At 38.8% G+C, this 26,581-nt stretch overlaps 1 protein-coding gene across 3 annotated transcripts in view; it reads left to right on the top strand.

Annotated features, from left to right (window-relative positions):
* Positions 1 to 22,507, top strand: part of PIWIL1 (piwi like RNA-mediated gene silencing 1) — a 37,095-nt gene extending 14,588 nt beyond the window's left edge. Inside the window, exons 9-22 of one of the 3 annotated variants that reach the window (XM_086347265.1) lie at positions 707 to 904; positions 1,403 to 1,514; positions 7,352 to 7,478; positions 7,698 to 7,815; positions 8,597 to 8,711; positions 9,880 to 10,067; positions 10,441 to 10,513; positions 12,260 to 12,460; positions 12,566 to 12,669; positions 13,487 to 13,557; positions 13,735 to 13,888; positions 18,808 to 18,933; positions 21,343 to 21,490; positions 21,653 to 22,507. In XM_086347265.1, coding sequence (XP_086203391.1) covers positions 707 to 904; positions 1,403 to 1,514; positions 7,352 to 7,478; positions 7,698 to 7,815; positions 8,597 to 8,711; positions 9,880 to 10,067; positions 10,441 to 10,513; positions 12,260 to 12,460; positions 12,566 to 12,669; positions 13,487 to 13,557; positions 13,735 to 13,888; positions 18,808 to 18,933; positions 21,343 to 21,490; positions 21,653 to 21,769 — 1,852 coding nt within the window. In that variant the 3' untranslated portion in view covers positions 21,770 to 22,507. The remainder of the gene's footprint in view (positions 1 to 706; positions 905 to 1,402; positions 1,515 to 7,351; positions 7,479 to 7,697; positions 7,816 to 8,596; positions 8,712 to 9,879; positions 10,068 to 10,440; positions 10,514 to 12,259; positions 12,461 to 12,565; positions 12,670 to 13,486; positions 13,558 to 13,734; positions 13,889 to 18,807; positions 18,934 to 21,342; positions 21,491 to 21,652) is intronic. The other 2 variants (XM_086347266.1, XM_086347267.1) reach the window with 2 other exon arrangements.
* Positions 22,508 to 26,581: the final 4,074 nt, after the last annotated feature.

Genomic DNA, 26,581 nt, shown 5'->3' with positions numbered 1-26,581 from the left:
ATCCTCTTTTGTCCCCTTCTCCTCCTGCCTTCAATTTTCCCAGCATCATGGTCTTTTCCAGTGAATCAGCTCTTCACATCAGGTGGCCAAAGTATTGGAGCTTCAGTTTCAGCATCAGCCCTTACAGTGAATATTCTGGACTGATTTCCTTTAGCGTTGACTGGTTTGATCTCCTTGCAGTCCAAGGGACTCTCAAACGTCTTCTCCAATACCACAGTTCAAAAGCATCAGTTCTTCAGCGCTCAGCTTTCTTTATGGTCTATCTCTCAAATCTGTACATGCTTACACATCCATACATACACATATTTGCTCATCACCTAAACTCATCACAAAAACTTATCACCTAATTATGATTGCTTCAAAAGTTACTGTAGTGTATCAGGATGTACACACAAATGGTTTCGGTTTATTTATAATAATTGTAGATATTTTCAATTAGACTTTTCAAGTTTTTAGATCAATATAAAATTTTAGTAAAGTTAGTGTATTAATTTAAAATGGAAATTATAATGTTATTATAAAATAACATTCATTGTTGGAGATCTTAAAAAGATCAGTATTTATCTGGAAAAGATAAAAATAAGTAAATTTAGTGAAAGACTTATCCTTTTGACCTAGCTAATAAAGGTAAAAAACAACTTGTTACATACAAAGCATATTGGGATATTCATAGGAGTTACTTCATGGTTTTCATTCCATTTGACAGATTGGTGATTTGGCCTGGCTTCACTACTTCTATTCTTCAGTATGAAAATAACATCATGCTCTGCACTGATGTCAGTCATAAAGTTCTTCGAAGTGAAACTGTTCTAGATTTCATGTTCAACTTGTTTCATCAAACCGAAGAACACAAATTTCAAGAACAAGTGTCTAAGGAACTGATTGGTTTAATTGTTCTCACCAAGTAAGACTTTTAAGAATGTAAACTAATTTTACAAGTCTTAAGATGTTTGGGCTTTCTAGCCCTAAAATGTTAGTTGGGAAGTAGGGTTTAAGATTGAGAGGTGAGAGTGCACAGAAATGGGAGGGAAACTTACAACCTCCCTTAAGAGTTAAAAGATCGGGGGGAATATACTCATCTGAAAAGGAGAAATATCCAATTATTTCTATCCTTTTTAGTTATAATTTTATTTTCTAATATTAATTTAGTTACATCCCCATCTGTTTTGCATCAGTTCAGTTCAGTTGCTTAGTCATGTCCAACTCTGTAACCCCATAGACTGCAGCACACCAGGCTTCACAGCTTTTAAGAAATTTGTTTCCTTGTTCTTTCTATACTATTGCACATTACCAAATGATTTGAAATTTTATTTTCTAGAAAGTGTATGTTATCTAGTTTTTTCTTTTTAATAACATTTCTACATGTTTTAATCAAATATTGACAAATCTCAACTGGTCATAGGTATAACAACAAAACATACAGAGTAGATGATATTGACTGGGACCAGAATCCAAAGAGTACCTTTAAGAAAGCAGATGGCTCTGAAGTCAGTTTCTTAGAGTACTACAGGAAGGTAAGACATTAATATTGATTTTTATCTTTTTAATGTGAATTGCTTAGACCTTAGGAGAAATCTGAAATACTTTCAGTAGAATTTTCTAATAGCTAATGAATTTTCTAATACATATGGAACAAGTGGCTCTTATAGCTGTATATAAATACGTTTATCAACCCAGTCACAGCATAGTTAGCTCATTAGCAAGTGAGATGTGCTCTTTCCTGGTTCTTTTTCTGAAGCAGATTCAGGATTACATTTGAACCTAACCATGTAGAGGACAAATAAGATAATAGATGATAAAAAATACAAGTTAACAGCTTACCATACTGTCTGATTCTGTAACTAGCACTTTTTCAAAAACTTCATCTGCCAATGGCAGCTCAAGATCTTTGAACCCTTAGCATCAGTTGTGATAAATCTGCAAATGGGTTAACTCTTAACCTTTGTCTAACATGTTGACAGAATTCAGACAGACTTGTTACATGAAGGTTAGATAGTAAGTTCAGTGGTTGATCTTCCAGCACCAGTTTGTAAAAGATGATTCTAGCTTTTGGCACAGTGATCACTAAATTGAAAAAGACACCAGAGACAAATAACATTAAGTTTGTACAAAAGTAATTGTGGCTTCGGACCATGAATTTCAAGTCATCATCAGTTCAGTTCAGTTGCTCAGTCATGTCCGAGTCTCTGGGACCCCATGGACTGCAACACGCCAGGCTTTCCTGTCCATCACCAACTCCTGGAGCTTGCTCAAACTCGTGTCCATCAAGTTGGTGATGCCATTCAACCATCTTATTCTCTGTTGTCCCCTTCCCCTCCTGCCTTCAATCTTTCCCAGCACCAGGGTCTTTTCCAGTGAGTCAGTTCTTTGCATCAGGTGGCCAAAGTACTGGAACTTCAGCATCAGTCTTTCCAATGAATGTTCAGGACTGATTTCCTGTAGGATTGACTGGTTTGATCTCCTTACTGTCCAAGGGACTCTCAGAGTCTTCTCCAACAGCACAGTTCAAAAGCATTAATTCTTTGGCACTCAACTTTGTTTATGGTCCATCTCTCACATCCATACATGACTATTGGAAAAACCATGGCTTTGACTGAATAGACCTTTGTCAGTAATGTCTCTGCTTTTTAATAAGCTGTCTAGTTGATCATAGGTTTTCTTCCAAGGAGCAAGCGCCTTTTAATTTCATGGCTGCAGTCAGCATCTGCAGTGATTTTGGAGCCCAAGAAAATAAAGTCTGTCACTGTGTCCATTGTTTCCCCATCTCTTTGCCATGAAGTGATGGGACTGGATGCCATGATCTTCGTTTTCTGAATGTTGAGTTTTAAGCCAACTTTTTCACTCTCCTCTTTCACTTTCATCAAGAGGCTCTTTAGTTCCTCTTTGCTTTCTGATATAAGGGTGGTGTCATCTGCATATCTGAGCTTATCGGTATTTCTCTTGGCAATCTTGATTCCAGCTTATGCTTCATCTAGCCCAGCATTTCGCATGATGTACTCTGCATATGCATGGTGACAATATACAGCCTTGACATACTCCTTTCCCAATTTGGAACCAGTCCGTTGTTCCATGTCCAGTTTTAACCGTTGCTTCTTAACCTGCATATGGATTTCTCAGGAGGCAGGTCAGGTGGTCTGGTATTCCCATGTTTTTCAGAATTTTCCAGTTTGTTTGTGAGCCACACAGTCAAAGGCTTTAGTGTCAAGGAAGCAGAAGTAGATGTTTTTATGGAATTCTCTTACTTTTTCAATGATCCAGTGGATGTTGGCAGTTTGATCTCTGGTTCTTCCTTTTCTAAATCCAACTTGTACATCTGAAAGTTCTTGGTTCATGTACTGTTGAAACCTAATTTGGAGAATTTTGAGCATTACTTTGCTAGGGTGGAAGATGAGTCCAATTTGGCGGTAATTTAAACATTCTTTGGCATTGCCTTTCTTTAGGATTGGAATGAAAACTGACCTTTTCCAATCCTGTGGCCACTGCTGAGTTTTCCAAATTTGCTAGCATATTGAGTGTAGCACTTTAACAGTATCATCTTTTAGGATTTGAAATAGCTCAGCTGGAATTCCATCACCTCCACTAGCTTTATTCAAAGTGATGCTTCTTCAGGCCTATTTGACTTTGCACTCCAGGATATCTTGCTCTCGGTGAGTGATCACAGTATCGTGGTTATCTGGGTCAGTAAGATCTTTTTTGTACAGTTCTTCTGTGTATTCTTGCCACCTCTTCTTAATCTCTTCTGCTTCTATTAGGTCCACACTGTTTCTGTCCTTTATTGAGCCCATCTTTGCATGAAATGGTCCCTTGGTATCTCTAATTTTCTTGAAGAGATCTCTAGTCTTTCATAACTAAGCTCCAACACATCTTTATTAACCAAAATAGGCAGTATTCCAATCAACACATTTTTGCCAATGAGAAATAAGTTTGTTTATTCCTATAGTGTAAAAATCTGTGCTTCGGGATTAGATGAACTCTTGGAAAGCATTTGCTGCCTTCTGCTGGTTGTGGAAGCATTTTGCCAATAGAAAGTTGTCAAGATGCTTGAAAAGGTGGTAGTCAGTCGGCTCGAGGTCAGGTGGATACGGCCGATGAGGCAAAACCCTGTAGCCCAGTTGTTTGAGCTTCTGAAGCGTTGATTATGTGGTGTGAGGCTAGGCATTGTTGTGGGGAAGTGGGCCTGTTTTGTTGGCTAATACTGGCTGCAGGCTTGCAGTTTTCGGTGCATCTCATCAATTTGCTGAGCATACCTCTCATATGTAATGTTTTCACCGGGATTCAGAAAACTGTAATGGATCAAATGAGCATCAGACGACCAGAAAAAGGTTTTTTTGGCGCAAGTTTGTCTTTGCGAAGTGCTTTGGAGCTGCTTCTCGGTCTAACCACTGAGCTGGTTGTCGCCAGTTGTATAAAATCCACTTTTGATATTGTTGCATAGAATAAGACAATTCAAAACTAGTTTTTTGGTTTGTGGTCGGCTTGTGAGGCACCCATTTGTGGAACTTTTCACCTTTCCAGTTTGCTTCAAATGCAGAATGACCACAGAATGGTCGACGTTGAGTTCTTCAGCAGCGTCTAGTATAACTATAAGAGGATCAGGTTCAGTGATGCTCTCAGTTGGTCATTGTCGATTCCGATGCCCGGCCACTGCTCTCCTCATCTTCAAGTCTCTTGTGTCTTTCGTAAAACTTCTGCAGTATACATTTGTTAGCAGTTCCTGGGCCAAATGTATTGTTAATGTTGTAAGTTGTCTCTGCTGCTTTATGATACATTTTGAACTAAAAAAAATATTGCTTGAATTTGCTTTTTGTGTAACATTTCTATAGTCTGAAATAAATATAAGAAGCAAGTAATAAGTCATTAGCAAGAAATGTACATTAAAATGATGTATAACCACATTTATTTAAGAATGAATTCCAATATCAAATGGTAAAGTGCAACAGTGTAAAACTGAAGTTACTTTTGTACCAACCTAATAGAACAGCTACTGACTAGAAGAAAATAAAATGTTTCTATAGGAAGGCATCAGACATTGTTGTAGTGGTCAGAGATGAGCAGATCTGCCTCCTAAATTCTTAGAAGTCACTTCCCATTTGATGTGCTCTGTCAGAAGTGCAGGAAAACACATCAGTTAAAATTTAAAGCTTGTCTTTGAAGTGCTAAATTTTATATAACTTTTTTCTATTTTCTGTAGATTATGTTTTTTCTGAAAAGTAGAATAAATGAACTATTGTGTGTGTGTGTGTGTTTATATATATATTATGTCAAAAGTATTCATCTGACTGGTGATCTTTGAAATGTCTTTTTGCTGAAAAATCTGTTGCTGCCTGATCTTCAGCTGCTCTCCTGTGAATGAGAAGATCAGATGCCACTCTGGAGGGAAATGATGCCCTAAGAAGTTGCATTAAGAACTGGTCTTACTCTGGCAAAATGAAAACAGGCCAAGGGTCATCTCAGCTTGATTTCCCTACTGCTGTTTTTAACCTCTGAAAATTCCTTGTAGACTTGAACCGTGTTTGACCTAGATTCTTCTGAGTGTCAGAGGTTACTGTGACAAACGAGTTCTGGCATTTTTCTGTAGTTCATTTGACATAAGCACGATCAGGGATGGGTAGAGTTGGTATACATCAGCAGCAAATACAGAGAGGATACAGTTGAAAGTTGATTTAAACCTGAAGCAAGATCAAGGAAAATTCTCCCCTTCTCTGACTAGTACCGAATCTTGCATGCCTGCTTGTTCTTCCACAATTGAAGTGAACATCCTATTAAATGTTGACATACTTCAGGGTTCTGCCTCAGGTCCCCAGTTGCTATATATTTACTCTTCAGGTGATCTCCAGTCTGTGCAAAGACTTCAGATATAATATGCTAACAGTTGGGTGGACTTGAAATATGTGAAAGAAATAAGGCATTCTTAAAACTTCGTAGTGGAAATTCAGTTTTAGTAATAAGTGATGGCTTAGATACTATACATTGAAGCGAATATCTAGGAAGTACTCAGGGTGGGAGATAAGGGCCTTTGGAAGGAAAGATCATGGTCAATAACTTAAAAAATCTAATATTAAACAGAAATGAAAGTGCTGGTTCTTCAGATGTAGGGGAAAGTGTTAAAAGAACTGACAGGCTTTCTTTTACGCACTAAGAATATAGAAGAGGGAAATCCCACAGCTCTGTAATTAAGAATTATGCGTTTTAAGGCCGTTTGGTGAAATAGAGAAATAGGAATACTTCTGAAATCACTACCACCGTTCTACCTGTGTGTATACCCAAGTGAATGATGTGTAAGCAGGGTGACTGTTAATAGACCCCTAATAAAAATAGTATGATAAAATAAATAATACAGAGAAGTGGAGCAGAGGTCACATATGCATGTTCTACTTCGAATTTTTTTTGCCTGGATGATTGGTAAAGAGTTGAGTGTAGGACAGTCAGTGCAGTGCAGGCTAAAATTCACGGTCTCTTACTTGATGATGTAGGTGGCCAGCACCTTGGCTGTATGCAGGAAGAAGGAGGGGCAGGTGGAGCCGTCTTCTGGAGAGAGCAGCACTCATGGAATGGCTGTGACGGCACTACTGTCCTGCATACTTACTGCAGATGTGATTTTATTTGAGAATAAAGTTAGAGCTAAATTAACCAGGGTAACGATGCTAGGAGAGGATACAGGAAATGATAGAGAGGTCTTCTAGAAGCACTCTCTAGTGAAGGGAATGCAAGAGGTCTGCTATGGTCTGGAATTGTAGGGCTGACCTGGAGGCCAGAGACCTGTCTCACACATGTTAGATCCTAGACATCAGCATGTTTGGTCTCTTTACATATTGTAAATCTAATCTTAGACAGTGATTACATGTGGGCAGTCTTAAGATGGGGAACCTTAATACTGCTCAGTTGAAATTCAACTGCAAAGTAAACTTTCAACTTTCCCTAATTAACACTGTTCCATAGAGTGTACACATTTTCCCTCCCCCCTTTATTCTTAGTGTGAGACTTCTTTCATGAGCTCATCCTTACTATGAGTAGTTTTAGAGGAATTACGCTGTTGTGAAGACCTGGAGTTACACAGACTACTGTTTCTGAACCAAGAAGTCAAAAAAATGAAGTAAATAGAAATGTAGCAAAAAGTCAAAACTTAGAGCCTTACCATCCTTGACCATTTAAGTTTTTAGGAGAAAAGATGAGTCTATAAATCACAACCTATTTTAGTAGGACCAGAAAGACAGTATGTTTTACTTGGAAACAGATACTAGCCTTGCTATTAGCATATATGCTTAGTTTTAAAAAGTGAAACTTTTTTGTCCATTAACATGTTACTAAAGGCATTTACTGTGAACAGCGATATCTGTCTTCCCTTAAATAGCAATATAACCAAGAAATCACTGACTTGAAACAGCCAGTTTTGGTCAGTCAGCCTAAGAGAAGGAGAGGCCCTGGCGGCACATTACCAGGCCCAGCCATGCTCATCCCTGAGCTCTGCTACCTCACAGGTATGCTGACTTGTCTTTATTGGTGAAGCCACTGCGTGGTTCCCCTTCAGTTCTAGAAGCCATTAAACATTGCTTTTCCGCACCCATCCTCCCTGCCACCAACCCGACCCTTAAAACTGGTTTGTCTCCTGGGAGTTCTTTACTCATCACCACCCTACGTTCCATATAGTTAGGCCCGATTCTTGTTTCTTTAACTGTATAGTTTTATTCTGTTTAAAGGTTTAACTGATAAAATGCGTAATGATTTTAATGTGATGAAAGACTTGGCTGTTCATACAAGACTGACTCCAGAGCAAAGGCAGCGTGAAGTAGGAAGACTGATTGATTATATTCATAAGTAAGTCATCTGTGCTTTACGGGGTATGTTTTCAGTTCTTTATTGTATGTGGGTTTGGAGGAGTGACTTTCTCAGGGGAATGACAGAAACTAATTTTGTTTTTTATTTGTATTTGCGGTATTCAGGGTGAGTTCTTCATGTTTCTAAGTGAGGCTACTATTTGTCAGGAAATAATTAGCTCAGTTGGTAAAGAATCACCTGCAGTGCAGATCTGGGTTCAATTCCTGGGTCGGGAAGATCTGCTGGAGAAGGGATAGGCTACCCACTCCAGTATTCTTAGACTTCCCTTGTGGCTTAGCTGGTAAAGAATCTGCCTGCAATGTGGGAGACTTGGGTTCAATTCCTGGGTTGGGAAGATCCCCTGGAGAAGGGAACGGCTATGCACTCCAGTATTCTGGCCTGGAGAATTCCATGGACTGTACATGGGGTTGTAAAGAGTCAGACATGACTGAGCAACTTTCACGTTAAGTTAAACCATGGTATTTCTAATTCTGTTAGAAAAAGAGAATAAAATAGAAAGTGAAGTTGTTACAGCATTGTGTTTACTTTGAGGAGGAGATAGTTTGGGCATCAGAATTTTAAATGAAAGGATATTGTGAAGGGAAACATAGACATAATAAGAGAAAAACATTTCTGTGTTTCCTAGCATTCTCACCAGTATTTCAATCCTGAAAGAAACATTGACATTTGTTATAGGTTGCAATGGGTCTCTATTTGCTTGTATATATTAGTTTTTGCTGTTTTCTTACATTTAGTGAAAAGCAATATGTTAAATTTACAGAGATGATAATGTGCAGAGGGAGCTTCGAGACTGGGGTTTGAGCTTTGACTCCAACTTACTGTCCTTCTCAGGAAGAATTTTGCAAGCAGAAAAGATTCATCAAGGTGGAAAAACAGTAAGGCAGTTCTTAAAAGTTGTCAGTGAAATCAGGTTCGGTTCACATTCACAATAAAGCAAGCACGAATTCCATGCCAGTGTAGTCCTTTCCTCTTTTCCCTGACCCACATCCTCTCTTTGTCCACCGATCTGAATACAGGAGGAGGAAATGTGGGAACACTCAAGAAGGCAAAGCCTGTAGCTTGTCTTCAAAACCATCTGTGAGACTGAGATAAAAGGTGGCTTAATTTTTTAAGTAACCTTAATTTTTTAAAGTGAGATATAGTAGAAGTCTCTTAAGTATCTAATTGGGTTGATATTTTGTCTGCCACTACCGTGAACTTTTACATGGAAAACTCCCCGTTTATTTAGCTTCATTTTTGCCTGGACCATTTGTTTGTTAGGGATATATATATTTGCACACATAAACACATACATGGATATATATATATATGTATATATGAAATATTGTGATATCTTTTATATCTTCTCTTCAGAAAAAGAAAGCAAGTATTCTAAAATATGTTTTTGTGTAATTGAAACACTACAAGTACCAAAATTTAAAAATCCCTTTATAAAAAGCTGTGCTCTTCTGTTTTTGAAATGTTCTGTGGATAACAACCTAATCATGTAGCTTAATATTTTAATTACTATTGCTTTATTATCCTTTGTAGTAAATATGTATTCTTGTATAAGAGTTGTTCGGGAGGTGGGTAGGACATGTAAAAAGCAGGCTTTTCCCTCTGTGATAGATATAGGTACTGAGTTATGTGTTAGCTTTCTGCCTTACTGTCAGATGTTTTCATAGCTTGCCTTCAGTATCTGACACCTCAGTCATAAAGTCACTTAACTTTCAAGGCCTTGTTTTTTATATCTTTATCATAAGGTAAACAGCACCTATCCTTGTAAGATTTTATAAAAGATTTTTTAAAAAAGGCCACAGCTTAAGATACTGTAACAGGCAGGTGAGCACTTGAGTGGCAGCTGTTAATAAGAGTGTATTTTAAATAAAATTGCTGTAATCCTTTGAATACATTTTTCTTCTTCCTCACTTAGAGCATTTATCTATGACTGCAGGTCAAATTTAAAAGTAGTACTTTGAGATTTGCACTATGCCATAGTAGAATTATTGAAGAATTTTTGGCTTTATCCCTGAGAACTTACAATGTCTCTGAACTTTCTTCTAGTTTGATTACAATCCACAATTTGCAGATTGGTCAAAAGAAACAAGAGGTGCACCATTAATTAGTGTTAAGCCACTAGATAACTGGTTGTTGATCTATACTCGAAGAAATTATGAAGCAGCCAATTCGTTGATACAAAATCTATTTAAAGTTACACCAGCCATGGGCATACAAATGAAAAAAGCAATAATGTAAGTTTATCAAGTCATTTCTACTCTGAAAATTGACTCATAGTCATTTGGAAGGTGGGAACTCAAACTGTTAAAAACTATTAAAAACATTAAATTATCTTAATTTAAAGATCTGATAAAGTCCCTTGTAGGGTGGACACAGAAATGTGTTCGAGTTGCTAAGAATGAGTGAGACAAAAAAAGGACTGTTTCTCAAACAGTTGCTGTTGGGTGTGTGAGAAATCCTTTTGACTACATGGCTTCTCCTGGTGTTCTATTTCGTTATTTCACCCAGAAGTGTTGCTTGTGTTACAATCTGTGGGAACCTTTTAACACATAGTACATTTTTTTGGTTAACTTTTTCTGAATGTTGAATTACGTATTTCCATTCTAGGATTGAAGTGGATGATAGAACTGAAGCCTATTTAAGAGTCTTACAGCAAAAGGTTACGTCAGATACCCAGATAGTAAGTAGCTAGTTGATATGTAGGCAGCTGACCTGGAATCAGTTGTTGTAAATTGGGCGTTGGTAAACCTTGGAACTTGAGCTCAGTGTTAAAAATGTTATAATTAGGTTCCCAAACAAGTCACAAAACACATATTTTACCTTCCTACGGTAGCTCAGTTAATGCTGGCTTTAGTTGTGTGCCTAGGAGCTTGTGTACTGCAAACGGTAAGGAAGGGATGGAAGAAAACAAAGCCATCTTAAATTTACCCAGACTCAAATGCTCTAATTCTAGAAAATTTCAGGGAGGGAGTGGGGAGGAGAAAAGGCACAAGAGTAGAAATCAGTACTTGTTCAGCACATGTGGTATAATTAGTATATTTGTAGTTACACTTAGTATAATTAATAAGGTGGCAAAGACACATTTAATGAAAAACAATACACCTGAATTGCTTTAAACCTAAGAAATGAGTTGGTTTCTTCTAATGGATTCCTTTTAGTCCTTTGTCTCCTATGCCACAGGCAGAGTGCTATTAGGTTGTCTTGAATAATAGAGATACCAAGGGTAGGAAAATTATTTTACTGGGGGCTATGGCAAGAAAAATAAGAATCTGGGACTATAAATTGGGGAATATAGCAGTAAGTTAGTGTTGGATTCAGCTCCAGAACTTGAATCCTCAGAATTTGGGCAAATACAGGTGGCTTAGTTGCTTGGTTAATTTTCCAGCCTTTTTATGATGTAATTGACATTTAACATTGTGTGAGTTTAAAATGCACAGTGTGATGATTTGATATATTGTGAAATGATGACCATAGCACGTTAGTTAATATCTCCATCATCTCAGGTAATTGCAGTTCTTCTTTGTATATGTGGTGATAACCTTTAAGATCCACTCTGCAGCTTTCAAGTATATAATGTATATATAATTGTGATCGCCATGCTATATACACTAGATTCTCAAAACTTACTTTCTAACTGGAAATGTGTATCCTTTGACTAACCCCCATTTGGGACAGGCGTCTGTTTAGATCAGTCATTTCAGTTTCCCCAGAATTGCCCATGAACTTCTAGGAAATTTCATAGTTTGATCATACTCCCAAGCCAGAGCTTTGAGAGTTTAAAAGCCGTGATTCTAGGTAAGGCATGAGTAAATGAAAATTGTAAGCATTTTAGAAAAGCTTTTATTTGTCCACCTGTAAGTTATCACTAACTTATTTTGCCCTATTCCCTACTCCTAAATTATTCCAAGCTGGTAACAGACCATATTTAACTAACTTCTCAAGTTTTAATGATACTCGGTTTTAAATTGTTTGCTTAACTTGGTTTCGTTCTTAGTATATATTAGTTGAATGTAATGAGCATTATGGGCGTCCCTGATGGCTCCACGGTAAAGAACCTGCCTGCAGTGCAAGAGACACAAGGGGCACAGGAAGATCCCCTGGAGGAGGAAACGGCAACCCACTCCAGTATATTCTTGCCTGAAAAATCCCATGGACAGAGGATCCTGGCGGGCTACAATCCAAAGGGTTGCAAAGAGTTGGACATGACTGAGCACCCAGTTACTCTCAGTGAACATTATGTAAATGTTAATGTCATACTTACTAGCACCGTGGCAGAGATGGAGAGTAAAGTATTAATATCAGTAAACGAATCACAGGTGTTTATGTGTTTATGAATCACAGGTGGGTTTAGTTTCCTCTCTTCTTCTTTGAATTTAATTATCAGTTTCCTAATTCTTTGTGATGAGGATATTTTGTTTGTTTTTAGGTTGTTTGTCTGTTATCAAGTAATCGGAAAGACAAATATGATGCTATTAAAAAATACTTATGTACAGATTGCCCTACTCCAAGTCAGTGTGTGGTGGCCCGAACCTTAGGCAAACAACAGACTGTCATGGCCATTGCTACAAAGATTGCGCTGCAGATGAACTGCAAGATGGGAGGAGAGCTTTGGAGGGTTGATATGCCTGTAAGTTTGATTTAACTTGTAGATATAAATTTTGTTATTTAAAAAAATGTATTTTTATTGTATTGGCATTCCATTGTATCTAAAATTACGATGTTCTTGTTAAAGCTGAAGCTAGCGATGATAGTTGGCATTGATTGTTACCATGATACCACAGCTGGACGGAGGTCAATTGCAGGATTTGTGGCAAGCATCAATGAAGGGATGACTCGGTAAGTGGGCTTTGATAGCTGTAGATTAAGTGCTGAACATAGGCAAACAAGACATGAGTGCAGGGGCTAGTGTCTGGGGAGTACCAGAATTGTGTTAATTTTTTAACTTGGTTTCTTTTACATTAGATCCAATCAAATAGTTAGGAAAGAAACCAGTTATTAGCTACTCTAACCATTTTTAATATCCTTCACTGGCCCTTAATCTGTAGTGGTCAGACTACATTTTAGGTTATTTTATTATTTGTATTTGGTGAGAGGATGCATCTCCTTAAATGTGACAATCTCTAAAAGCTTCTTTAATAAATTTATTACTTTGAATGTAGTCTCAAGTTTCCATGTTAATTTTATCTTGGAAAACCCACTCAAGTTTACCCAGTCACTTGCGTATCAACGTAGTGAAATTACTTTTCAGTGCTTTTCTTAGAACTGATAGAATTGCCAAGAATAGGAAGAATGAGAATTGAAGCATTGATTTGTGGGCATTACTGATACTTGGGCGTATTTCAAGGTATTTTATCTTTGAGAAGAGCGTCTTTTACCAGGAGTATAGTATTAGTATGCTTCTGTATATATTGACGTGTAAACCTAGGAGGCATATCTGGCTATTACAACTTAGATTTTATTTCCTCCTCGGTGCTGGAATTGATTTATAATGAGAAAAAAAAAAATGTCTATGAGGGATTTCCTGTATCTTAACTCCGTTTAAGATTTCATCAAGGAAGTTAAAGATAATAAATTGCATAGATATAGAAGAATTCAAAAGTGAAACAGTTCTGTATGGTTGTGTTCTCACCTCAGTCATTTTTTCTCCGAATAGCTGGTTCTCTCGCTGTGTGTTCCAAGACAGAGGACAAGAACTAGTAGATGGGCTTAAGGTCTGCTTACAAGGTAAGTCGCCTGCTGTGTTCCAGTCTGGCCTCCAAACTCCAGTCTTCAAGAAGTTATCTTAAAGCTGTGCTTCTGGGAAAACAAAAAAACAAAAAAAAACTGTGCCTGGAGTTTGGTAGAAGCACATATTTTTTGTTGTGTGTTAATGTATTTAAACCTTTCCTGGCTTTCTTTCAGCTGCTCTAAGGGCTTGGAATAGCTGCAATGAATACATGCCTAGTCGAATTATTGTGTATCGGGATGGCGTAGGAGACGGTCAGCTTAAAACACTGGTGAACTATGAAGTACCACAGTTTTTGGATTGCCTGAAATCTGTTGGTAGAGGTTACAAGTAAGCACATGACATGTAAAGCGTTTCCTTTGTATAAAATTGCATTTTGCATCTTTGAAAATAACGTCACAAGGTGGAAAGGTAAGTGAGAACCTAACCTTATAGGCGCAATAGGACTTGAGGTAATGGAAGGGGTTGGGGGGTGGGTGTCTCATGGAGACTGTTTTGTAGAGGAGAGGCTAGAAATGTAGAGTGGAAGTTCCCTCAAGGAATGACACATGGCAACACCTTCACTGACCAGCCGCTGCCACTTTTCTCTCTTACAGCCTTGAAGTATGAGGGTCTGATTATCCCAATGCAGCCATAGGCGTCCACAGCATTGGTTGAAATAAATCTTCCAGATAGTCTTAACATACTCTTTCTCTACCTCCTTGTACAACAAATACTTGTTTAATTTCTTTGAACTCAATTGGACTGGTTTTTGATGGGTAGATGATTGGCATGTGTTTGGTGTCCTAGGAGGAGACTGTTAACCTCTGTCCTTTGAGGTGGTCTGCGCAGCCAAGGGGAGCTGTACTCATAACTGAATGCTACTCAGGCTCTCCTTTGAAACCTACATTAGTTTTTGCTTTGCTCTCCTACCAAGATCATTTGTTGGTTCTCTCTGGCAGTAAATTGCATGCCATCTCAAGATAGCTGTTCTAATAAGTTACATTGTTTAATTTTTTGCTGTTTTCTTTCTCATATTGTAAGTAAGTTGAGATCAGGGACTGTTGTATATTAAGGGCTTAGTGCATAATATATTTTGTGGAGCTGATTTTTAAAGATGCTTAGAATATCCAGGAGGTATGTTTGTATGTGCTTGCTCATGCATATTGTTCAGTTGCTAGATCATGTCTGACGCTTTGTGACCCTCTGGACTGTGGCACACCAGGCTTCCCTGTCTTTGGCTATATCCTAGAGTTTACTCACATTCATGTCAGTTGAGTTGATGATGCCATCCAACCATCTCATTCTCTGTCACCCCCTTCTCTTCTTGCCCTCAGTCTTTCCCAGCATCAGGGTCATTTCCAATAAGTTGGCTCTTCGAATCAAGTGGCTGGAGTATTGGAGCTTCACCTTCAGCACCAGTCCTTCCAAAGAATATTCAGGGTTGATTTCCTTGGATTGACTGACTTGATCTCCTTGCTGTCCATGGGATTCTCAAGAATCTTCTCCAGCACCACTGTTTGAAAGCATCAATTCTTTGGCACTCAGCCTTTATGATCCAACTCTCACATCCATACATGACTACTGGAAAAACCATAACTTTGAATATATGGACCTTTGTCAGCAAAGTAATGTCTCTGCTTTTTAATATGCTTTCTAGGTTTGTCATAGCTTTTCTTCCAAGGAGCAAGCGACTTAGTTTTGTGACTGTAGTCACCATCCACAGTGATTTTAGAGCCCAAGAAAATAAAATCTGACACTATTTCCACTTTTTCCCCATCTTTTTGCCATGAAGTGATGGGAGTGGATTCTATGATCTTTATTTTTTGAATGTTGAATTTTAAGCCGGATTTTTTCACTCTCTTTCACCTTCACCTAAAGACTCTTCAGTTCCTCTTCACTTTATACCATTAAAGTGGTGTCATCTACATATCTGAGGTTGTTTGTATTTCTCCCGAAAATCTAAATTCCAGCTTGGGAGTCATCCAGCGCAGTATTTCTCCTGATGTAAACTGCATAGAAGTTAAATAAGCAGGGTGAACAATATACAGCCTTGATGTACTCTTTCCCAATTTGGAACCAGTCTGTTTTTCCATGTCCAGTTCTAACTCTTGCTTCTTGACCTGCATACAGGTTTCTCAGGAGGTAGGTAAGGTAGTCTGGTATTCCCATATCTTTAAGACTATTCCACAGTTTGTTTTGATCCACACAGTCAGAGGTTTTTGTGTAGTCAATGAAGCAGAAGTAGATTTTTTTTTTTTTTTAATTCCCTTGCTTTTTCTTTAAGCCAGAGGATCTCTGGATCCAGTTTGATCTCTGGTTCCTCTACCTTTTCTAAATCCAGCTTGTACATCTGGAAGTTCTCAGTTCGTGTACTGTTGAAGCCTAGCTTGAAGAATTTTGAGCATAATCTTGCTAACATGTGAAATGAGTGCAGTTGTATGGTAATTTGAATATTCTTTGTTATTGCCTTTCTTTGGGATTGGAATGAAAACTGACCTTTTCCAGTCCCGTGGTCACTGCTGAGTTTTTCAAATTTGCTGGCATATTGAGTGGAGCACTTGCACAGCATCATCTTGTAGGACTGAACTAGCTCTGGGATTCCATCACCTCCATGAGCTTTGTTCACAGTAATGCTTCCTAAGGCCCAGTTTACTTCACACTCCAAGATGTCTGGCTCTAGGTGAGTGACTACACCATCATGGTTATCTGGGTCATTAAGAGCTTTTTGTACAGCTCTTTTGTGTATTCTTGTCACCTCTTCTTAATTTCTGCTTCTGCTTCATGGATATTTAAAGACTGATTATTTCTGCCAAACCTTTTCAGCAGCATTTGTTATCATTATAGAAAACGAGGGTCTTGAAAGTCGTTTGACAGTATCTGGGCTCCATGTGATTTATGTGGCCCATGGGATGAGCATTAAGGACTTAATTTCTAGCTAAATTGAAGGGCGCTTCCAAGTCTTTTTTGGCCGAATTCTGAAAGAACCCCTCTAAGTGTTAAACGTTTCTTAAAATGTGATCATTATGCCAGTAAGTTTTCAGAGCAAGTTAGGGATGTTTTTATCTCTTTTGAAGTAACTGAGTTTCAGATTAAAATGCCAATAGCATTTTAAAATATTTTGTAAATGAACGTTAATGTTCTTTCCTATCCTCTTAAAATTCTTAATGCTTATATTTTTCATTGGTATTTTGTTCTACTTTGTAAAGTTTTGTAAGTTTTAATTTGTTTTCTTCCTTAGAAAAAGGAAAGTTGCAGGGAAGGAGGATTTAAATTGATTGCCTGTGCTGGTACATAACAGACCATTGCATGCGGTAGATTTCACATCGTCAATTGTGCTGTTATTTGGGGGCTGCAGAAATTAGTGATCAAGACAATATGTCTTCAAATCAGTTTAGGTTGATCCCAGCTTAGCCTTCATCTGTGAAACAGGATGCACCTCACCAAGGCTGCTGAAAGAAATGCCAGAATGTTCAGTGTACTTCATAAAATACCCAGTATGCTCTCAATATATAGTAGGCACTTCATCTAAAAAAAGTTTAGAGTTGCATATAAAGTAAAATGATATCTAAGAATTACCCCTTACTTTTAAGAAATGGAGTTTGGATTTTAACATTTGCTGTTATCTTATTTGTTTGTTATAAATATTTGTTTTTGAATTGAAGTGTTGATAATTAGCTTTTTATAAAGATGTGTCATGGATTAGCTGATTTAGGATGTTTGGTTCAGAACAAATCAAAAAGTCACTTCAACATACTTGTGACTTTCTTTCCGTCACCACATTTGCGGAATCATTTCTTGAGATGTCCCAGGACTAAAATCTACTTTGTCTTTTGGTTCCTGAGACGGTGGCTTTGTAATATGCAGATCTCTTGTTGCTGGGCAGCAGTGGCTTTACATGTGGAAATAGTGATATTTCTAAAAATGTCCTCTGTTTACTGAAGTAAAATCATCTTCCTACCCCTGGTATATTTGCTTACTGCTACCATGAAGCAGCACAGGTTAGGTTTAGCAATGAGTGGAAGTTCCCAATTTGGAATCTTCTGGACCATCAGTCTAGACAGTATACTGTAAACTACCTACCTAAGTCAAACATTACCAGGCAGGTCCATACTGCATGTGAGGTCCTCTGCTTTCCAGTTGTTAGAATAAAGTATATTTGTGCTCTTAAGGAACTAATTTTGTAGCTAGAAAAAGAGCAGAGGAAAGTTGAGGTATTGAAAATCATAATTTTTATCAAATGCTTATTATATGATAGCACTAAGTGCTTAATATGTTCTAATGCATTTATTCCCAAGTGCACATGTGTATACAGTGTGATTGTATCAGACAATGAATTTGAAATGAACCTTTAAGAGATGGTTGGAAAGGGTATTCAAGCTCAGTACGACCTGCCAGTTTAAAGGCTGTCCTCAGGGGAGCCAAGAAGCTTGTTAGAGGCAGTGAATCTAATGTGACACAGAGCTGAAAGCTCACTAGGGGAGAGGAGTAGTCTTGACATAGGAAAGAAGCCACGTGAATGGGGTTGGGAAGGGAGAGGGTGACAGAGAATGTTCTCGTATTGCTAAGGATAAGCTGAGGAGTGATTGAGTGTGAGAGACAAACGGACACAGAGATCCCCTGATACCAGTCATTTTGAAAAGCAGTCAACCAGTCATTTTGAAAAGCAGATTAGATTTCGAGACTACTCAAATTAGCTTACTTGTCAAAGATTTTACTTTCCACGGGCTTCCCAGGTGGTGCTTGCTAGTGGTAGAGAATCTGCCTGCTGCTGCAAGAGACATGGGTTTGATCCCTGGGTGGGGAAGGTCCGCTGGAGTAGGAAATGGCGCCCTGTTCCAGCATTCTCGCCTGGAGAATCCCATGGACAGAGGAGCCTGTCCGGCGACAGTCCATGGGGCCTCAGAGTCAGACACGACTGAGTACACTTACTTTCCACGTAGGAGGAAGTGTCCACTGAAAAGGGTCTCAGACTGTGAACTTTAAAGACATGCTGGGTTTAACATTTTAGTGTGCTGGGTATGTTATATGCTCGGTTTAATAATTAAAAAACTACATAAACTTGCCATTTTATTTTCTACTCAAAGTTTATTCCTGGTCCTAACTCCAGGTCCTTACAAGTTGTGGAATCTTCCTTCACAACTTCGATAAATAATATACCCAAGAGGGAGATGCATTTCTTTTTTAATGGAGTGTATGAATGTATGAATGATTCAATGCCCTGAAAGTATGACTGACTAAATGTAGTTACGTTCATCACCATCTTAAAGCCCAAGACTAACGGTAATTGTGGTGAAGAAACGTGTCAACGCCAGATTTTTTGCTCAGTCTGGAGGAAGACTTCAGAATCCACTTCCTGGAACAGTTATTGATGTAGAGGTTACAAGACCAGAATGGTAAGTTCTGTATTAGGTGAAGATTGGTTTTTGCTTTGTCTTTTAGCATAACCTCTATGTTTTATTACCTTTTACCATATTTACTTTTTAGTTCTTATACTTTATTTCTTATAAATACTAATGCTTTTCATTAGTTTGCCCTAATAATGCCTATGATGTATGAACTTAGTGTCTGACATGGTGAGCACAGGTTTCTGTGCAGTTTCTCTCTGGGGGAATAGGGTTATCATTTATGGCCTTCGTTATACATACAGAGTTGAAGAACTGCTGCTGTAGATTGCTGTGGCATTTTTTTTTTTTTAAACATATGTAACCTCATCCATAGATTCTTATTTTCCAATCAAAATGTTTAGATCCATAATGTACTTGGTTATCCACAGGTTAGAAAATTCCATCTAAAGACACAGTTGCAGATGAGAAAAGTGACTTCTGAGTAAACACTAGGGTGGCACAGGTGGCACAATGGTAAAAATCCACCTGCCAATGCAGGATATGCAAGAGAGATGGGTTTGCTCTCTGGGTCAGGGAGATCCCTGGGAGTGGAAAATGGCAACCCACTCAGTATTCTTGCCTGGAAAACAGCATGGTCAGAGGAGCCTGGCAGGCCACAGTCCATGGGTTACAGTCAGACATGACTGAGCGACTCAGCACGCATGAGTGAACACTGTGTACCTGTGAGCTGCACTCTGCCGTGAGAAAGCTGGCCAGAACACTCAGGGGCACACGGTCGTGCGCTCAGCACACGACAGTTCAACTGCAAAGTCATGAAACTGGGTTCCTCAAGTTCCATTTTGTGGGGGATGGTGTACAGTGCACTAAGTCACGTTCCTTATGGCAAGTCATTGGTCAGTCCACGGTAACACCCTCCTCATGAGAGTGAATAGGAGAGTTTCTGTTTTTATACATAAATTTGTGGGGCCTTTTAAAAAGGGCAGCTTTAATCAAGGTAAAGTGTCAGCCTAAGGGGCAAAGTTTAAATGTGTAGCACTTCTCCTGTATGAAACGCAGGTAAATGAGGCATTGCTCCTGCTGCTAAGTCGCGTCAGTTGTGTCCGACTCTGTGCGACCCCACAGATGGCAGCCCACCAGGCTCCGCCGTCCCTGGGATTCTCCAGGCAAGAACATGGAGTGGGTCGCCATTTCCTTCTCCAATGCATGAAAGGGAAAAGTGAAAGTGAAGACGCTCTGTCGTGTCTGACTCTTTGCGACCCCGTGGACTGCAGCCTGCCAGGCTCCTCTGTCCATGGAATTTTCCAGGCAAGAGTACTGGAGTGGGGTGCCATTGCCTTCTCCGAATTATACTTAAATTTATGTAGACAAATGATAATACAGATTTTAGATCCACTTAGTCCTGTTAGCTGACAGCATATCGAAATATTTATTTAAAGATTCACTTTCTTAGATTGTGTCTTTTTCTCAGGCAGGTAATAGTTGTCAGAAGGGTTCTAACCTATTGGGGAAAATCTCTGAGGGAGGACAAAATGGCTAAGATAATTGACAGTTTCATTTCCTGTAGACTCTCTTTAACCATTCAGAATGACCTCATGATACTTTCTAACATTACTGCTACTCTGACAACCAAAGCTTAGGTATAACATTGACCTGAAGACAACTTTTTAAAACAATTTGAGTGAAATGGAAGTTGGATTTTAAAGTATCAAAAAAAGTGATTACTTTTTACTCAATGTTCTTTAAAACTTAATAACTGCTAGTCTACTCAAATACTTGGAGAAGTCTACTTTGAATGATAAGGTGCTTAAGTTGGGAGGGAACTAAGGTTTTGATTCTAGCTCGGTTACGATTTCGCTGTTCTTTTGGGCACATCATTTAATGTTTCTGAAAGCCTCATTTTTCCAGATTACAATAATCTGTTGTAGATCAATTCTGATTTTATAATTTGTCTCATTTTAAGGGACATAATAAATTTAATATCTTTATCAGGCTGGATTACAGCATCTCTGAATGGATACTTAATTGGTACCGTCCCCCCCCCAAAAAAAAAAAACAAAACCTGACATCTATTCCTTTATGTTTGCACTACTTGGTTCTTGATCCTAGAGCCTGTTCCCGCTCAGCTGTCTCCCTCAGATGTGGAGTGGAAACGGGCCAGTTGTACAGCGTGCACTGTCAAAATTAGCAGCCAGGTCAAACATTTGTTAATGCCCTTAGGCATCAATGATAGGTATTTAAAATACAAAAAAGTGGTATCTTAAACCTCTTTCACACATAAGCATTCCAAAACAGTTCATGAATAGCAAGCTCTGAATTCAAGGAAGCACACGCTTTGAAAAGATTACGTTACATTAGTATACAGGATCCTTCCACTGTAAGAAACTTGAATCATCTTAACTTTAGCTTTGAAAAAGATAAGCCTCATACCCATGTGGTTTTTTTCTTATGTAATTCCAGGTATGATTTTTTTATCGTGAGCCAGGCAGTGAGAAGTGGTAGTGTTTCTCCCACACATTATAATGTCATCTATGACAGCAGTGGCCTGAAGCCAGACCACATACAGAGGTTAACTTACAAGCTATGTCATGTCTATTATAACTGGCCAGTAAGTATTTTTTATTAATTGATATTTAGCCACATCAGTGAGATTCACTTTTCAAAATGGAATTGCTGTGTTTTCAAAGGCTTTTACTGTTAATACTGAGATTTATAAGTTAGAGAAGTTACTTTTAAAGTAATAGAACCTTTTTGTTTTCTTCCACTAAAGGGTGTCATTCGTGTTCCTGCTCCTTGCCAGTATGCCCACAAACTGGCTTTCCTTGTTGGCCAGAGTATTCATAGAGAACCAAATCTGTCACTGTCAAATCGTCTTTACTACCTCTAACCTACAGAAGACGACAAGATGTGGCTGCGTTTTTCTTTTTGAAATTATATCTTCAGGATTTTTTTTAAGCTCTTATTTTTTAAACTGTTATCTTTCTAGATGAAACTTGGGAAGGAAACTAGGAAATCTAGAGTCATTTCTAACTTTGCTATTAATTGACTTATTTTATAGGTAAAAATTAGGATTTACTCTTTTATCTTGTTCTCATAAATGTGAGGATTTTTTGTTTTGAAAAAGTGTGGAGAAGATGCTTTGTACTATAAGCAGAATCTCTTAAACTATTTGAAAAGCAGGGATTTACTTGAAAATGTTCTCAGGAGTGAGCAAGTCCTATTTGTAAAGCTACAATGGCCTTGTTTTTGAAATACTTAGTTTGAATTTAAAGGAGAGAAAAGGAATAAAGTGGAAGGCTCACTACAATCATAAGGTAGGATTTTACTTGAGTATCTGATGATCTCATTTTACAGGAAAAGCTGCCATTAAATAACCTATACAAGGTATAGGAAAAGTGTGAGAGTATGGAGAAGTATGCTTATATTTTATTTCATTTTGGGGGCTAGGTATTATGGGGGTTAAAAAAGATAGTTGAAAATTTTAAATTTCTGTCCAAAGAAACATTTTAATACTGTTTAATAAAAGAGACCAGTAGTCTATATTAACATTACTATTTTTTTTTTTTTTGCAACTGGGACATAATTCCATTTGTTGTAAAATAAAATTACAATGATTGTCATCTTATTTGAATAACAGTGGAGTTTTTATTTTTCTGAAAGCATATGCATTTTCTTTCCATATATTATATTTTTTAAACTGCTGAAGAGTACACTCAAAGGGTATGATTCCATTTATTAAAGCTCAGTTAGTTTCACTTAATGAATCTGAAACTGAAAACTCAGTTTCAGAGTAAAACTCTGTCAGGAAATGCTGCAACCTTAAACTTAACAGTGTAAGACCAGAAATCCATAACTTGAAAGAAAATGTAGACTAAGAGAAGTCTGTGTATTGTGAAGTTGATGATTGTAATTATTCACATCTATATATGTATAGGAATTTTGCAAAGAGCAGGCTTGCAGTTGATGAGTAATTATATGCCATGAGAACACCTTTAAACATTGGTTACAAGTGTAATGAGTGTAAACACAGGCCATAGGAACCATGATTTAAACTAATGCCATTCAGTAAAGTTGCTTGTCTTAGCATTTTTGTACTTGTTATCAAATAATTACATTTTGGATTTAGCCTTACATATTGTGAATGAAAACCATTTTATTTTCCTTTTAGTTCTTTGAGCTAATAACTGTTAACATTGTTCTTGGCTATTAGCAAAGGTTCCTTAACCTATTTGGTTTCTAAACATTAGAAGAAACACAGGAGATTGCGAAGTTTCAGAAGAATGCTAAAGACAATAAAATCAATGAAAGTTGCTAAACGTTGTCACAGTATTAAGGAATATAAGGAAGTCTAGTTATACAAGTGTAGAAGACTTAATTTGAGGCATTTTTTTACGTATGGATTTTTATGACTAATCAGTAACTTAAGTCATTAAAGTCTCATACTTGGCAGGTTTTAAACTGTCCTTTAAAGTTAAAAAGCTTTTTAATATCTTTAAAAACCATGAAAAATCAGTAAATGTGTTATTTCCAGAAAAGTTGCAGTATTCAGAAGACCTTCACTTTCTCATAAAGACTGTTTTTTTGCAAGAGACCAAAAAAGTCTCAGTTTAAGCCAAAAAGAGTATTGATTGGCTTTCCTAGTCATCCTACACAGTGGTTCCCAAATGGAATGTTAAACATGACCTCATGGCCTTTGTAAAAGCACAAGCTACTGGGCTCCAGACCAGACCTAGGAGTCAGGACTTGTAGCGGGGAGACTGGGTGACTTTTAGATGCATCTCAGATTGTTTGGGGATTTTGGCAAATACCAGGCGAGAAGGTATGTATAGAACCTAGTTGGTGAAATGATATTAGGGATCTGTCTCTTGCTCTGCTTTTTCTGGTTCTAATCAGATGGGGTTACAAAGATGGTCACAAAGTCTAGATCTGTGTCTCAGCCTCACTGCAACGAGAGGAACATCTCTTCCACAATAGTTGTAGCAAAACTCTGGCTGTTACACATCCTTGAGTCCCTTGAACACACTACCCTGATAGACTTGGAGTTGTTACATAAGATGAGGTTCATACAGAAGTGGGTAGAGGAATGGTTCCTAAGGAAAATGTGGGTGCTACAGCCAGGAGACGGAATGGACAAGTGAACACAGTGGATGCTGCTGGGTGTCTGCTCTGCTTTTTCAGCTGCAGGTTGGCTTGTGATGGAAGTAGCAGTTGCTCTGGTCCCTTGAGGGACAAGTACAGCCAAGCACCTCTAAGGGAATTGACTGCAGCACTTCCAAAGGATGAAACCCAAAACTTTGAAACCCAGGTTTTTTCCTTAAAAGAGAAACGTGCACACCTGAGTTCTACTAAAAGCTTTAGCATTAAAGACACTTTAGGCACTTAAAAGTGTCTTGTCTGATCCATTAAACATGGTAGTTCCTTTGGTTACCTAGCATTTTGGGGGGTGCTTCAGAAGTGCATTATCACAGGTAATCTGCCCAGTTTTTTCTGCCACGGGTTTTTTCCCTCACAACTCCAAAAATTTGCCCCTGATTGAAGTTCTGTTTCACATGGTATTGCCTAGAGCTCATAGAAATCTTGTCTGTATTCTGAAATTTCTGTTGGTAAATGCTGTCTCTGTTCTCTATGGGTCAGTCTGTTTTCAACATCAGTTTCAGAAATTTGTATGTTTTTAAGGTTTAATTAATTTATGACTGTGATACTGTCATTCAGATACAATATTTCAAGGGCTGGATTTAGTCCTGTTTGCATTCATCATTCCAACCCAGTTAAACCATTTAAAAGGTCAGGTGAGAAATAGAGAAATTGCAAATTCTTCGAGTTATCAAGTCAGTGGTAAGTCCACGTGCTCTGTAAGATGGCTCTTGGCTGCATTGCTTCTGCTGTGGTTTACATTTCCCTGCCCAGCACCCTGTCCTGCCATCAGAAGTCCAGTGGGAACTCCAGACCTCCGCCTGTGAGACCTCCCATCCTTCCCCCAACTCCACAGTCAGGGCCTCCCCAGGTACCTGACTGAGAACCATTAGGATGAATGGCGTGCACCTCATCCCTGAGGTTTTACCAGTCTTAAAGGAGCTCCTTGCTGCTGCTGCTAAGTCACTTCAGTCACGTCCGACTCTGAGCGACCCCACAGACGGCAGCCCACCAGGCTCCCCCGTCGCTGGGATTCTCCAGGCAACAACACTGGAGTGGGTTGCCATTTCCTTCTCCAAAGCGTGAAAGTGAAAAGTGAAAGGGAAGTCGCTCAGTCATATCTGACTCTTCGCAACCCCATGGACTGCAGCCCACCAGGCTCCTCCGTCCATGGGATTTTTCCAGGCAGGAGTACTGGAGTGGGTTGCCATTGCCTTCTCCGAAAGGAGCTCCTTAAGTTGGATTTTCTGACACTCTCCCAGGCACACTCAGAGCTTTTCGTTGTGTCTTCTGGGACTGATGGTCACGTGTCAGCAGTCCCTCACTTGAGAAATTTCTCTGCTTTCACACACCTAGCCCTTCCCCAGGACAGACACTACTGCCTTTGAGTAACAGTGTCTCATACCTCTTGAGTCTAGAGGTGGGGTTGGTGTTTCTTAGCCCTCAGTCTTAGATTTCAGATCCCTCCCCATTGCAAACACACTCAACTTTGAATGTCTTTTCATCAGGTATATCCACTCCTTCCTCCCTCTTGTCCTGTAATATCCCCTGGGCTCAGACAACTCAGTTTTAGTCCCTGGCTTGCCCACATTTTCCAATGGTACTTTCTTCTGAATCCTGGTTAAAAGACCAGTTAAATCTAACCATTTGTCTACTTGCCCATTCTCATACAGATTTTTGTCTACTTGCCCGTTCTCATACAGATGAACATGGCTGGGGACAGACGCCATTATTTTAATGCCGCTCCATATCCTGCGAGTCTAGCTCATTTTGTTTCTGGATCTCAGATGTCTTTCATACTTTTTCCCTTTCGTGTCAACCTCCAGCACCACGTGAACCCTCACCCTAAAGATAACCCTGGTTTTTAGTGCACTGAAAACTCGAGTGGTCATGAGAGCTTCACACACCCTCACATCACCCCAACAGCCTATAGCCAGCCGCATCTCAGTACTGGGGAGCTCTCTGCTTCAGCTGAAGCTAAAGCCACCCACTTGTGCATAATATGCCTATTCAAGTACACTGCTCTCGAGTCACATCTTGTTCTGCATCACTTTTCTTTTCCTTATTCATGCCTAGAAGCCTGAAAAACTGGTATTTTTTCATCCTCCTCCCCCAAAGAAGCCCTCGTGGGCCCTCTGTCCCCAGTAGCTCTTTACTGTCTTCCCGTTTAAAGCAAAAGTCCGCTGTTGCCTTCATGCCTTTCCTCCCCATCCTCTCTCAACCTGGTACTCTTGTCAAGATCCTCCATGATTTCCATGTTGCTCATTGGTTAATTCCTGGCCCTCATCAGCAAACCTGCTGGCATATCTGACACTGATGTCCCTTCTCCTTGAAACACTGTCTGCCTGGCTTCTGGGATCCCATACTCTGTTGGTTCCTTCTCAGTCTCTTGCTGGTTCTTCCTGGTCTCCCTGACTTTAAAATGCTGCAGTGCCTCCAGGCTTAAAAGTAGGATCTCCGAGAATTAAGAAAAGAGTTTTTTTCTACTCTTCCTTCACGTGGTAATCCCATTCAGTTTGCTAACTCATTTGTGTGAAAATGCTTCTGATTTACATCTCCAGCCCTG

This window comes from Bos grunniens, chromosome 17, assembly GCF_055505025.1.
Source record: "Bos grunniens cultivar Pamir isolate PY7600 chromosome 17, Bosgru_T2T1.0, whole genome shotgun sequence".
Classification (NCBI taxonomy): Eukaryota; Metazoa; Chordata; class Mammalia; order Artiodactyla; family Bovidae; genus Bos; species Bos grunniens.
The sequence above is the reverse complement of the archived record's forward strand: the minus strand, read 5'-3'. Positions and strand labels throughout refer to the sequence as shown.